Raw genomic sequence first — 14,587 nt, 5'->3', positions numbered from 1 at the left:
CACCTAGTGTTTAAAACTGAATATAATGTTTTTGGCACTCCTTCCTCTTTCTTGGCCAGAGGTGGTGGTGATTCCAAAATTTAAATTGAGAGTTATGGTGAACTATTTGTGGCTGATATTTGTAAAGCCCTTCATGATTTAGGCCTAAGGAACCTGGGTGATTATTCCTCTGCTGTGAGCCTGTAAAGCAGTTATGATTGACCAGCCTGTCCTTGCTGACTTTTCTGAAGTTCAGACTGGATAGTGCCATTGCTTTGTCTGTTCAGGGCCCCCCACTCTATGGACATTCTTCGCTAAATGAGTCTTCCAGAGTCCCTCTGAGGCTGACTTCAGGACTTTGTATAAGGCCTTTTTGTTTTGGCACTTACCTACCTACCTACAATTGGAAATTTTGGTTTTTCTTTCAGGCAACCTCCCCCACTACCACCAACATACATGGGTTTCTGTCTGACATTTGAACATAATTGAACATGATTTATTTTAAATCAAGAAAATAATATCCCCCACTTAGCAGAAATCTGGATGCTGGTGGAGCTCAGGATCTGTCGTCTTTGGGACAAGCCTCCTATCTGTTTTCTTCTCTAGTCTATTCAGTGTTCACTGATGTCACTGGGAGTCCAGACACTCGAGAGGCAGTCCCAATGGTCTGAGAAATCTCTCCCCAAATCCTGTGCTTATGCAGCTAGGATCATTTACATTTCTGGCCAATGTTGTCTCCCCTTTTCAACAGCTCTTCTTTTCTGGATTATTTTCATTGTGTACTAACTTTTGGAACCCCTGGGAACAGGTCTCATGACTTACAGATTTAATTGTGTAGCATTCCGTATTTATGTGGAGAGTGTTAGAGTTTAAAAGGGAACAATTTTTAAAAGAAATTGGCTTAATTACAGGAATGTCCAAGTGTCAAGAAGATCTCAAACAGCAGCAGATGGGCCATCCTACTGATTTGATTCCCTTTCTTAGTCTCTTACTCTCCAGGCCAGCTGGGCTGGAACAACTAGGAAGGCAGAATATTCAGTCCTTCTCAAGAGTGATTTATTTGCAAGGATGAAGCTAGGAAAATTCTCTGCTGTGTGAAACTATCTGCCCTTTGCCTTAAGACCTTCATTAATTTCCCAGCCAAGGAATGTGTTTGTCTTCTTGTAATGCATCTATGAATATTATACAGATTATAAATAACACTTTCCTATGGTTTGCATTGTCCATTATGACCCAATATTTATCCACTACAAGACTTTTAATGTGGCGCTCTCCACTTTTGCAACAGCAACCTCTCTGGGTGATTACAAAATGGCTCAGAAGGGCCTTCTCAGAAGTCTTTAGTCATCATCGTTCCGGTTAATGTGGTACAAGATTCAGAAGATGTATATGTGGAGAGTAATAGCAGGAGAAAATGGGAGGGTTCTTCAGAGTTTCAGAGAAGTTATGGACCAATCTCCTCCAGTTTTGGGGGAATAAAGTAGACTCAACAACAACAAAAAACCAGAGCACAGATAATGACAATAACATTTGTCTTATACTTAAGGTTAACATAAAGATTATAAGAGGAATGCTAGTCCTGTCCTTCAGTACACCAGGCACGTTGCTGTATATTAGGGGTTGGAATTAAGTTATAAAAATAGGTTTTTTTAAGAGTTAGCTAAATTTGAGCTATCATTTTGATTGTGATAGTAATAAAAGGAAAAAAAGTCTAGTCTGACCAAGTGGGTCGAAACCATGCATTGCACTGCCCCATTGGGAGCTCGGTTTGAGTGCTGCTGTGAGGACTCAGAATTTGGGGGCTAAGGGAGCAGATGTGCATCACTGGTGAGACATGTTGCTAATTAACAGAACAAAGGATTTGGTTTTTGTCTGCATTTTTGGCAAAAGAAAAATGCAAATGATGGAATTGGTATTGTCCAGAACAAATGGATGGGGGAACCAAAGGATCCTGTTGAGCCATTGAAGATGCACCCATCTTTTGAGCAATAAGATGTGGGGGGTCAACAGCAAAGAGAGACAGCTAGGGCAAGCTGGTGTTGACTTGTTCTGTTTTGGGTCTCTTTTCCTATTGTAAATAAAGACTCTAATGAATAATCAAATTCTTTCATGTTTTCACACTTGCAACTATGTTTTGTTTCTTTAATAGGGCAAAAAGGATGTGTCCCAGATATTTAACAACATCTTGAGAAGACAAATTGGCACTCGAAGCCCTACTGTGGAATACATTAGTGCCCATCCACATATCCTATTTATGCTTCTAAAAGGGTGGGTGTTCATTTTAATCTGAGTTTGATTTCCATTAAGCAGGATTGTCTGGAGCATGCTTGTATGGCATTTGATCTACCTTATACGATGGTTTAAAAAAAAAAGTGGATGAAATTTTGGCCTTAATTTCAGATTTCTTGGCTTCTGTTGACTTGCTGCTACTTAAATGGACACTTGTACACATTTCAGTACCTGCATTATTTATTTGGTCATGATTTCTTGGCCAAACTCCATATTGGGGTAATTACATTCTGACTGCTTTCCGCCTCTATTTTCCATGAGATACTCTCTTCCATTCCTGCCCTAAACTGTTGTAGGATTGATGGGTGCAGCTAAGTAACTGCTGGGTTCCCTTCACAGGTGGCTGCATTTCAGTAGTGAGCAAAATATTTATAAATATTTGGCCAAAAATATTTATAAATATTTGGCCAAATTCTGGACTATTGCATGTTGTGTAGAGAAGTTTACAAGAAAGGTAGTGGTGTCTGAAAGACATGTTCTACAACCCCTCGTGACCACATGGAAGTTCTTCCTCGTGGACTTTGCACAGTTGGGGCTCTGTGAGTTTTGGACTGACATTAAAGAGGGGGATGGAATCAGGGAACATGTTCCCCTCAACAACCAGCAGATTTTCAAGTGCAGATTAATGCAGAAGTTAACGCTGCTCTTTTCAGCATTAATTCTCCCTCTGGTTTCTGTCTCACAGAAGGAGTTAGTGCTCAGCTCAGAGGCCTCCAAGGTGAGCTATGCTGCCATGAAAGGGGACTAGGCAGCAGCACAGAGGGGATGTTAACTGCATTGATACATGGGAATGCATGAGTGAGGCCAAACTTCTCTGAGGCTTCTGTTCTCTCTGCTAGACCACAAATCTCCTGGCCCTTATATTGAGAATCTTAGCTTTTCCATGGTTTGAAAGCTGCTATTTTCTGATCACCCTTTCGTTTTTTTTCCCCTGGGGGAGGGTGAATATAGGCCCTTGTTTATAAAGAGCTTTAGGATTGTTTTGGATGAAAGTTACTATGTAAAAATAAGACATTATATTGGTCAGTTAATAAATATAACCAGTTTAATCTCTTGGTTAACCATATAATAGCAGTACTGTTAAACTCAGGCATTCAAAAATCAGGAAATGGGCCCCCAAAATTGAGATAAAAAAATACATTTGGGGGTCTTTAATTATCTTTTTTGAGCCTTTAGGGTTTTAATTTTCAAGCTTTTCTCTGCAACCATGGATAGCAATTTACTGTTTACAAAAAATGCACTCTGGGATTTTCATATAACAACTTAGCTCCATGAGCTGGGACTTTAAGAAAAATCCCAAATATTGCAAGACTTACAATGAAATCACAAGAGCTGGCAACATGCTCACAGCTCTGATAATGATTTAAAAAAAAAAAAAAGAATTGGACTTCGACTGTATTACTAGTTGGGATTTTTTCCCCCCAGATTTTCCAAATTAGGAGCCTGCTCCTGTTGAAATTGGTGGCAAAATTCTGGTTGACTTCAATAGGAGCAGGATCGGGCCCACTATTTTTGATAAAGTTGCGTGATAAATACAGAAACTGAGCCACTCATTGGTCTTAACTATTAAATCCAATGATATGTTTAACTTTATCCTTAACCTTGAAACTCAGATTTGTTTTATATCTGTTAATCTGAGTTACGGAGGCAGCCGATTTCTCAAAAGGATGCCAGCCAGCTATATGGATTTTTGTTGTTGCTGAATTTTAATTAATTAATGTCAAGCTACAGATTATGTATTGGGTGAATACTCTATTTCAGAAAACTAGTCTTAATGATTATGCTAATTTGTTTCTCTATAAAATATTGGCATTTTGTTAAATTTAATGGTATTAAAATATATATAGCAGATTTTAATAAAGCAAGGCATGAAGTCCATTCACTTACTTGTATCAATAATGCATTTGTCTGCACAAATTTGGCATTTGCATGTGACTTTTATGTCCAGTTGTAATGATTGCATATACAAAAGATGATGTGCAAAAAGGCGCACAGATTTTGGGCGTCAACTACAAAGTGAGTTGGTTGATAATAAGTAAAACAAAATTCCCAAAGGAAATACTTTACAGCTCACTTATATAGTTGCTTTGTTTTGATACATTCAAAGTACTGCCTATTTAATGTTGATGTGGTCAAATCCTGAAGTACCCTGCCTGCGAATACATTGCTCAAATGAAAAGCTACATTTTTGTTGCATTGAGACTAGTCTGCAGAGATTTGTGTGAGGGATTTCTGTTCTTCTCTGCTGGCTGTAGATGTGACTTCCCTGGCAGGTCTCCACAGGAGAACATAGGCAGTAAGAAAGTGAGTATTTCCCACAAATGTGATTTGTGCTCAGCATGGATCTGCATGGGTCAAATCCTACAGAAAGGGGCATTTGAAGGCCATCTCTGCTGCTCCCCAATCCCAAATACTTCAGGCTGGTCTACACTGAAAAGGTACATTGGCATAGGTACGTCTCAAGAGACGTAGCTATGTTGACCTAACCACTGGTGTAAACAGCACTAGGTTAATGGAAGTATTCTTCCATCAACTTAGCTACCGCCTCTCAGGGAGATGTATTAATTACCGCAATAAGAGAACCCCACCTGTTGCTGTAGTGAATGTCTACACTGAAGTGCTAGAGCAACACAGCCGCAGCAGCGTTTTTAAGTGTAGAAATAACATCAGTAGTAGTCGTCTATAAACAGCTTGTGTGGCTAAGGATTTCTTCAATCTACCGTTTGGCAGCCCAGCTTCAAATGGCTATGAAGATATGTATGCTGTTCCTTTAAATTTCTAGCAGGAATCCAGGCAGGAGGGGCTAAGCAAGGTTCTACGCAGAAATTTGACAGTGAAGTAGAGAGAGGCAGAATAGCTGAAGAAATAATGTTTTTCTCGTGCTGATTAAGTTTCTTATTCAGAGTTAGAGGAAAGCAACTCTCTGTGACCCTTTTGCCTTGTCACGTGACGGTCATAATAGCTCCTTTAATCACTGCTTAGGTAAATTTCATAAATTTTTCTGTTGATTAAGTAAAAAATAAATATTTGTCTAATCTTTAAATCAGTTTTTTAAACCATTTTTTCACCCCTTTTTGCTAGCTCTATCCTTTGGATTCTTCTTTCCTTCCTCCTCCCATTTTCTTTGGCATATTGCCTGGTTTTATACAGTGTGGCACAATTCTGTAAAATATTTTTGGATCATGTCCCAAGTACTCTTTGGATTCTCTGTAAATAAATAGGGAAAAAAAGATAATATGGAAGCTTATAATGTATATTGTAATATCAATGGGAATAGCACTATTAACTGTGCCAAAATATTAATGTATGCCAGTCCTGGAGAACCTTATAAGAAAGAACTAAAGAATTCTACTGGAATGGTCCAAAACTCTCACGTTTACAATATTACAGCAATATTTGGGGATTGCTGCTGAATGCTGTAACTTTTATATACTCCTCATCATGGTGGCAAATCCCAAAGATACATGGCCTCCTTGTAAATCAAGCACCACCTGAATTGATCTCTGTCAAGGTGCTTAATGTGGTCTAGCTGCACATTCAGCTTATGGCCTTCACTAGCAATCTTCTTGCACCAAGTGATCACTGGCCGTGTAGTGACATTCCTTAGTATACACGCTTCAGAATTCATTGGTCTTCAATTCTTATTATATGTCCATACCAAGAAAACAGCTGAAACTGAACCGTTGCTGATGAAGGTGGCTGCTGGGTTTATTGGCTTTGAAGATCCTCATTTCTGAACTTGTCCTGCCACTTGATATGGAACAACTGACAAAAATGATGAAGGTCGAAAACATCAATCTGATGTTCTTCAGCCTTTCTCAGCACCGCTTCCATACGATGGAGTTGATATAACCATCGTTCCATAGATCCATAGCTTCATAGCAAGCTTGATGTCCCCTCAGAGGCTGCTGAACGGCATGAAACATGACAGCAGCTGCTGCCATACAAGCATCCACAGGCGCTGGCATCTAATTTTCCCCAGGGGTGCTCAACTCCTGCTCAGCCCCATGCCTCACCCCCACTCCACCTAGCCTTTTCCTGCCCCCACTCCACCCCCGGTCATGCCTCCATTCCACCCCTTCCCCCAAGGCCTCACCCCGCCGGTCTCTTCCCCACCTCTTTCCACCCCCTCCCCCAAGCGTGCAAGCCACGGTGTGCAAGAGGTGCTAGGAGCGGGAGGAGCTGATTGGCACGGGCTGCCAGCGGGCGAGAGTAAAGGGGGGGAGCTTGGCTCCCGCTGGGTGCTAAGCACCTGCTTATTTTTCTCTATGGGTGCTCCAACCCTGGAGCACCCACGGAGTCGGCACCTATCCAAGCATCTACATCTTTTGAGCATTCTCCAGTGCAGTCTGACACTGCCCAAGTATTTGACAGTTGCTACCTGCTACCTGGACAGATTTTTACTGAACTGGTTGTAATCTGGATCTGAGGGCTGCTTGATGGGAATGGCCAGGGGCTTAGTTTTATCCAGATTAATTACCAGATCAACATGCACTGCTTCTTTCCTGACCAGATTGGCCATCAGCTGCAGCAATTCACCACACTGATCCAACAAGACAATGTTATTGGTGTATTCAAGATCTCGAAGCAGAATAGTGTTCACTTCAATGCCACTGATGGCTGCCTCGTGAAGATTATCTATCAACCAATCAATACCAGTATTGAACAAAGATGGTGACAGAATGCAGCCTTGCTGAACTCCCATGGAGATAGGAAACCATGCCATGTATCTGCCTTTGATTCGAACACAGCTTTCTGTTCCTTTATACAACTCTTTGTGCTCTCTCTTGATTGATAAAACTTTTTTATGCAAGGGATCTTAATAAGATGCCTTGAGCCTGTAATACATTTGAGCGAACACAGAGGCACCTATCTGCATGGATCCAACTTTGGGGTTGAGTTCCAACTTCCACAACTTATAGTAAGTGCCTAACGTAGGGGTAGGGCCCCAAGCCTGCAATTTGTTGCATGTGACCAGTCTTCTGTGCACATGTGCCATGAATTGCAAGATTGGGTCTATGTGCTTAACTCACCCCTGTATTTCCTTTGTTCACTTTTTTTATTGATTATGTATTTTCTTGTGAATATAATATTATATTTCTTTAAAAAAGGAAGAAAAACTGAAACAAACCCAAAGTAGTGCCACAAGTATTCTCTCTCCCTGTTATCTCCCTGAATTTGGCCATCTCTGTTATAAAATTATAGGATGCTATCTCTGACATATATTTTATTTAAAAAATAAGTCAATCAGGATGTATGTTTTACACACAATTGTAGAAAAAAACAGCACAGAACAATCATGAAGGCAAGTCATTGTTTGCGCAGTATTGAATGAAAAATTTCCATTGCCACCTGACAGTCAGTTCCCAGCAGCAACAACAAAAGGTCACTTTTTTCACTGCATAATGTGAGCTCTGTTGTTAAGTGGGAAGATTCCTGAATAAGCTCTCCTTCCCAGCATTTCCTGTGTAATACTGCAGTGGCACTGCCAGCTTGAGATAACTATTATTACATCCGGTCTTCATTTTACTTCTCAGTTAATCCCTCCCAAATTGTTAGCTTCACAAAAAGACTCAGCAAACGGTTGGTTGGTTGTTTTTGTTTTTTGTGTGTGTGTGTGTGTGTGTGTATATATAATATAAAAAGAATAGGATAATTGACTTACCTGCTGCCAAGGGGACTAACTTTTAATGGTTTTGTATTTTCCCTCTATGGAGGCTCAGTATGATTTGCAGAGTGCAAATAGGACTTCAAATGAATGTAGCTTTTGATATATAAATTAGCAAATGTCCTTGGGCCAAATTAATCCCCGATGTCCATTGGAATCCATTGCATTCAGTGGTGTTAGACCAGGGATGAATTCAGTCCCCCGTGATGTAAAATAATGTATAACTTTGTACCAGAGAAAATTACAGCAGCTGCTAGGATGGCATTCTGTACATGAAAAAAATCAGAGTTCAAAATCTTCATGGGCTACCTTGCCATGCTGTGTTTCTGTGCTGTGCTCCATTGCTGCCTCCTTTCTCAATAGGGATAATATCTGTACTATTACAGCATCATTAAAGGCTTGATCGTGTGCTCATTAAAGTCGATAGCAAAACTCTCATTGACTTCAGTGGTGTAAGGTCAGGCCTAAGAAGCTGAGGGGGATGTGGCAATTTGTCAAGAAGTCTCTTCTTGTGCCCCTCCAGTCTTGATGCCCTGCTTGTCTCCTCCTTCCACCCTTATCTCCGTGCCTTCTTCTATCCTGCCCCCACTGTGTCAACTGACTTCTATTCTCCTTCAAGTCTCTCTTTGACTTGCTGATTTCACAGTGTCCACAAAAATGAGTTGTAAATATTAAAAAGGTGATTGATTTCTTCTGGGTTTCCCAGTGCATCCCGTGTTCAGTGTCTAACTTTTAGGTTGAAAGTTCTTCAGAGCAGGTAGGATCTTCATTTTGTGTCTTTATACCATTGAGCACATTTCAGCTAATAATAACTAATCATCATCACTAAAAATGCTGTATTAGCATCTGGTAATGGATTACTTTCCCTTCTGGTTCTCTGTTAAATTCCATAGTGGTGCTGAATGGAACTGCTGGTGCAGACAAAGTGCTAATTATGGCCAGACACCTGAAAGAAGATTACCAGCTATATTCCAGGAGCCAAGTACAACTTGCCTTACTTATGTAGCCCTAGTGACATACCAAATTACTTAAGGGTTCTACTGCATTTACTTACAATGATACCTGTGTTTTCGGAAGTGTATTGTGTTGGCAAAAATATAAAACATTTATTTATATTCCTCCTAAAATGTTCACCAGCCCAGCCATTAAACATTTCCTGGCCACACTCCTAGAAGTGACTCTGCCTCTTCTGTTTGAAAATGTGCCTTTGTACTAATGTGACCTGATGCAGTAGAGAAGAGGAAACTCTTAACAGAAAACATCAGTGGACATTTACTATCTAAAGAGTCATATGTTTAGTGTGCAAATGGCCCCCCAAATGATAGAGACATGCTTGTCATCAGCTGCTTGGGATTTATTTTCGTTTGAGGCAAGAGGAGCTTCATTTGACTTTTGAATCAGTGGTTCATTTTTCACTAGGCCAGCTATTGTAGTCATCACATGGAAATATGCAGCCTTAGTATGCTCTGGAAACACTACCATTCTTTTTAACGTGGAAGCTGGTAGTGAATTTGAAAGGCCCACTCACTCACAGCACAGATGGCAGTCTGTCTTACTTTTTAGCCTGACAGTAGAAATTAATTGTGCAGAGAAACAATAAGGTAAATAAGCTTTGGCTAACAGTCAACCTATTGAAGCAGAGTTTCCTCTCTGTTCATTTGGGCCCTGTCATTTTCAGCTAAATGAACATTGTTCATTGTGTAGTAATTTAAATGTTGCAGCGGGAGGAGGTTTGGAGGTTTTTGGGTTGGCTAAATCACATCCATTTTTTTCTTGAAACCTTGCATGCTTTATTTCAGTATGCACTTTGACTTAAAGGAGATACAGTGTGTTACATAGGAATTAGAGAGAGATGACTCTTCTCCTCCCCTTCCCCCGGGGTTTACAAGTGTGCTTGCTGCTGTACGATACAGTGTCTTCGCCATAAGGTGGTTACAACCTGAGGGCCAAATGCTGGTCTTCTGAACAAATCTCCACAGAGACTGAGATGAACAAAATTCTGCTCAAACTCCCAGGCTACAGAATAGGTCATCAGAACTGCAGAGAGACAGACACTGAAGAGGCTGCCTTGATAAACTCTTCCTCTCTTGCTTGTTAGAAATTAGTGTTCCAGTGGAGTCTTTTCTTATTGCAGAGTGGAGAGGGGCAAAAACACGGTCTATGAGGCGGTATATATTTTACTTATAAAAGTTAAGGGTCTCCGAGTTATTTAAAAAGGGAGTTGGAATATACTGTATTTGGTTTACCCTCTCAATTCCAAAATGGTGAAGGAATTCTGTTCAAACTTTTCAAACACCCCCCAAAATCACCTTTCAGCAGAGGCCAAGCATAAACATTTCAATGGAAATGTAAGTATTTCAAAAATTTTAGTTTTCATTCCAACCCCTCCCCCCCTTTTTTTGTACTATTAGCAACCTTAATTATATAGCTCAGGGGTTCTCAAACTGGGGGTTGGGACCCCTCAGGGGGTTGCGAGGCCATTACGTGGGGGGTCCTGAGCTATCAACCTCTGCCCCAAACCCCACTTGCCTCCAGCATTTATAATGATGTTAAATATATTAAAAAGTATGTTTAATTTATTAGGGGGGTCACACTCAGAGGCTTGCAATGTGAAAGGGGTCGCCAGTAAAAAAAAAAAAAAAAAATTGAGACCTGCTGATGTTTCTCAAGTATGGGTCCAAGCCATGAAGGTTGGATCCAGTGTTCTGTATTAGGGCCTTCTAGTATGTGTTGGTAGATGCATCTTATATGTGGTAGGCAATTGCCCATTTATGCTTAAAATAACCCTCTTTGTTTGGTGCTTTTTCATACTCTAGGTACGAAGCACCACATATTGCCTTACGCTGTGGAATTATGCTGAGAGAATGTATCCGGCATGAGCCACTTGCCAAAATCATCCTTTTCTCAGAACAGTTCAGAGACTTTTTCAAATATGTGGAAATGTCAACGTTTGACATTGCTTCTGATGCCTTTGCTACATTTAAGGTAAATTATTTGATGTCTATGGGAACTTTACAATGTTGGGTTTAAAACAGCACTCCTCCCTCACTGGCTTTAGAGTGTTGGATGCGGTATAATACATAGGGATTGGGTTTTTCTTTCTAGTAGACTGCTTTTTTTACTGTTAGATAGAGAAGACTAAATTCATCCCTGGTCAGATTGTGACTGGATTTACAGCAGGGGTAGAGTCAGTCCAGAGTCTTTAATCCAGATTTATATTTCTTTGATGTCCTTCATCCTGATGTTCCAAGGCATTTTGTATAACCATTTAAAACTAAAATTAGCCATGTATCACATATAATCCCTTAAAAATAATATATGGGATGAATCATTTTAGTCATTCACAATGTTCCTTACTTCATCTTACTGCTCTGAGTTTGGTCCTTACACACCACACTGCTTAGCCATAGTTCTAGATAGGACAAGCTTTTCTCATAGATTCATCTTAAAATATTGGCAGTTCTACAATCCAGTCCTACATGGTACTCATTGCCTTCTCCGTGGGGATCTGTGGGCTTGGAGCACCAAGCAGGTTCAGATTTTAAGGCCTTGATCACTGCAATTTCTTGCATGCAGACAGGCTACTACACCCACGCAGAACCCTAATGAAGTCACTGGGACTTTGCATGGGTGCAGCAGTCTGGAACAGGCAATGAATTTCAGGATTATGGCCTAAGAGAGTAATTGCTATGTAGACTCAGGTGACTTGTTCTTAGATAATTTAAAACAAAGAGAATGATTTCTTTAAAGTTCAGGAACCTGAGGCTGCAGCAGCCTTTAGGTTTTTATTCTTCAGAAGCAGAGTTAGGCAAATAAATTCCATGAATATTTGCGTGAATAGTTAAATGAAGTACCTTTCGCAGTATTCACAATCCTTTATTTAGTTTGTATCCAGATTTAAGTACAACTTTAAAGAAATCCTGTCTGGGCTCTAGGTGCCCTTATTATTAAATTTAAAATAATTACAAAACCAAACATCAGCATGCTTTTTGGAATATGTTTGCAAATTGGTTGTTACATTGATCTGATCACAAAGCAGATGTAAATCATATGATTAATGTGATCAATCACAATGCAACAACACAATTCAAATAGCAAGCTATAGAGTCAACAAAAATTAATGAAAGTTTTGTTGAATAATTTTGATGAATAAATAAAATATGTGACTTTCTTAATCTGTGAACAGACATTCTACAAACTGAGAAGGGGCAAGGACCTTCCCCACCTTGGGAGGCCCATGTAAGGGCCAGATGTAACTGCTGTATCTGCACTGCTTCCATATTCTTGGAGGAGCAGGGAGGTGGAATCAAGACTCTGTTCCCCTCCTCTGCACCATTCCATGGAGTGGGCCTGGCACACACAGAAGAAAAAACTGGCAAGGCACACCATCGAAAGGAGTGTAGTAGTGGTTTTGAGTCCCCTATGTACTGCATCGTTCAAGGAGGTATTCTGCCTCCATGACAGAATATCTCCCAGTGGTCTCCATGGGGAGGTGTGGCCACATACCACTTTTTACCATAGGCTGTGTTTAAATGGCACAGTTTAGTTCATTATTGTTTCAGGGAACTGAGTGCTGACATTGTATGTGGAAGTTTATCCTCACTAAGTCCTTGTGGACTGATGCTTCTGCTGAGATGAATAATATAAATCTTAACCAATAGAAAAGACATCACCACATATTTGAAACAGCAGTAAAAACAGACTGAAAGAATGACTGCCAGACACCTTCAAACCCGGCTCTGTGACTGCAACAGGATAACAGATGCTGTGCAGAAAAATAATACCAATCCCATAATAAAGCAGATTTTGCCAGCTTCGGCCCAAACAAAATGTACTCATTCCATGCCTGAAGTGAGTGACGTGCTAAACACATAATTAAAAAAAAAAAAAAAAAAAAGCTCTTTTTTTGCTTAACCATCCTGGACAAAAGGCTGATATAATTATTAATACCACTTCCAAAGATGTACTAGGAGATTGGTAGCATGGGTAGTTGAACAAGGTCCATGCCCTAAGGACTTTAAATTGTCAATTTTTAGACACTGCACAAGTGAGAATAAGAACAACCAAGAGGGAGGATTTGAAACATCTCCCCTCTGATTGACATCTCTGCCACTTGGTTTAATATCAGCTTTTCATCAGATCAGGATGGTACCATGTACTAATAATTTCCAATCAGTCAGCTATTTCATCTGACCAACTTTGCCTAAATCTTTCTTCTAAGCAATTCTGGGGTGGTGCCTCCCACAGCTTGTCTTGGTTTTGCAATGTCATTTGTGAACTCTGATAGCAGCATTAGGAAGACTCACTGGAAAGCAATGCCTTCTCAACTAGGTATTTTTTGGGACCTTCCTAAACAAGGTTGTCGCTGGCTTTGACAGGCCTGGCATCTGGGACCTCCATGTCCATGGAATGGTTGTGAAGTAGGAAATGCTGTGTTATTTTACCATGCTGCCTGTTACTCAGTTTAGAGAGACAAAGCCTGTGAGGTAATGTCTTTTATTGGACCAACTTCTGTTGGTGAGAGGGACAAGCTTTCAAGCGACACCGAGCTCCGCTTCAGGTCTGGCTTTGTACTGTCCACTAATAGATAATGTAAGAATTTTGGCTGACAAGTAATTCAGAGATTAGTCCTTATGTATGTTGCCATCTCAAAAGGATGGAGAACGTGCATAAGTTGCTATAATGTGCACTCTGGACAAGAGAGTACTTGGGTCAGTGTAGTTCTTTTCTTAAACAAAAAAAAAACTGGTAGATCCAGCAATACCACGTAGGAGTCTGCAAACTTATCGCCAATGCCCCTTTAGTATATTGTTAGAAGAAATATAAGAATCCCTGAAGAGGGCACCAGCTTCAATCACATGTCTCCCACCCCATAATAGAGGGTTCCACATGCTCATTTCCTCTACTGCTTTGTCCACAAAAGGTTCCCTTTGTTCCTACCTCTTCAATAGTATTCCAATCATTTAAAAAGAAGAATGACTAATTGCATTACTGCTGTTCCCAGCCCCAGCACTGTGGTCATGGAGTTGGTGCCAGGCTATTCAACAAAGCACCTTTGAGCTGTATTAGGGACTGCAGACTGCTTTGCCTCCTGTGTGTAACCAGCAGATCCATGTAACTTGAAAACATTTCCAATACAGCCTGACTGGATCAAAGGTGCCACATGCACCTGTACTGGTCACACGGTCCTAGGACTGCAGTACAGCGATGCGACAAATTTTAACTGATGACTCTGTAAACTTGTAGTTCATGAGACTAGTTTAGAATAAAGAAATAAACTGGTGAAAATAATTACCCTGTGATTACACAGTACTTACCATGTAGGTCTATATTTACTTTGTATGTTAGGTGAGGGTTGTAAAATAGAGGAATTCATGCAAAATCGTAGGTGTCATTTCAGTCTCATTTTACCTCAGTATTTTTTCTTCCCTTTTCCTCAATGTTTAATGATACTTCACAATGCACTTTTGTAGCAGTACATAAAAAAAATCTCTTCCCATAATTCTGGAAATGGGAATAGTGCTGCATCTTACATTACATGAAGTTTTTAGGATAAAGGTCAAGTTGGCAAATGAACTTGGTAGGGAAGTAACAGTAAGTCTCTAGATTGGATTTAGATGGGGAGGGGGGGAAGCAGAGCCACAGTGAGTA

At 40.3% G+C, this 14,587-nt stretch overlaps 1 protein-coding gene across 2 annotated transcripts in view; it reads left to right on the top strand.

Moving 5' to 3' along the window:
• The window catches only part of CAB39L (calcium binding protein 39 like), a 104,342-nt gene that overhangs the window by 68,496 nt on the left and 21,259 nt on the right, over window positions 1-14,587 (top strand). For both annotated transcript variants that reach the window (XM_034758510.1, XM_034758511.1), the window contains 2 exons: window positions 2,129-2,247; window positions 10,753-10,921. In XM_034758510.1, coding sequence (XP_034614401.1) covers window positions 2,129-2,247; window positions 10,753-10,921 — 288 coding nt within the window. The remainder of the gene's footprint in view (window positions 1-2,128; window positions 2,248-10,752; window positions 10,922-14,587) is intronic.

The sequence above is a fragment of the Trachemys scripta genome, chromosome 1 (genome assembly GCF_013100865.1).
Source record: "Trachemys scripta elegans isolate TJP31775 chromosome 1, CAS_Tse_1.0, whole genome shotgun sequence".
Lineage (NCBI taxonomy): Eukaryota > Metazoa > Chordata > Testudines > Emydidae > Trachemys > Trachemys scripta.
Note: the sequence above shows the minus strand (reverse complement) of the source record. Positions and strands in the feature narration are given on the sequence as shown.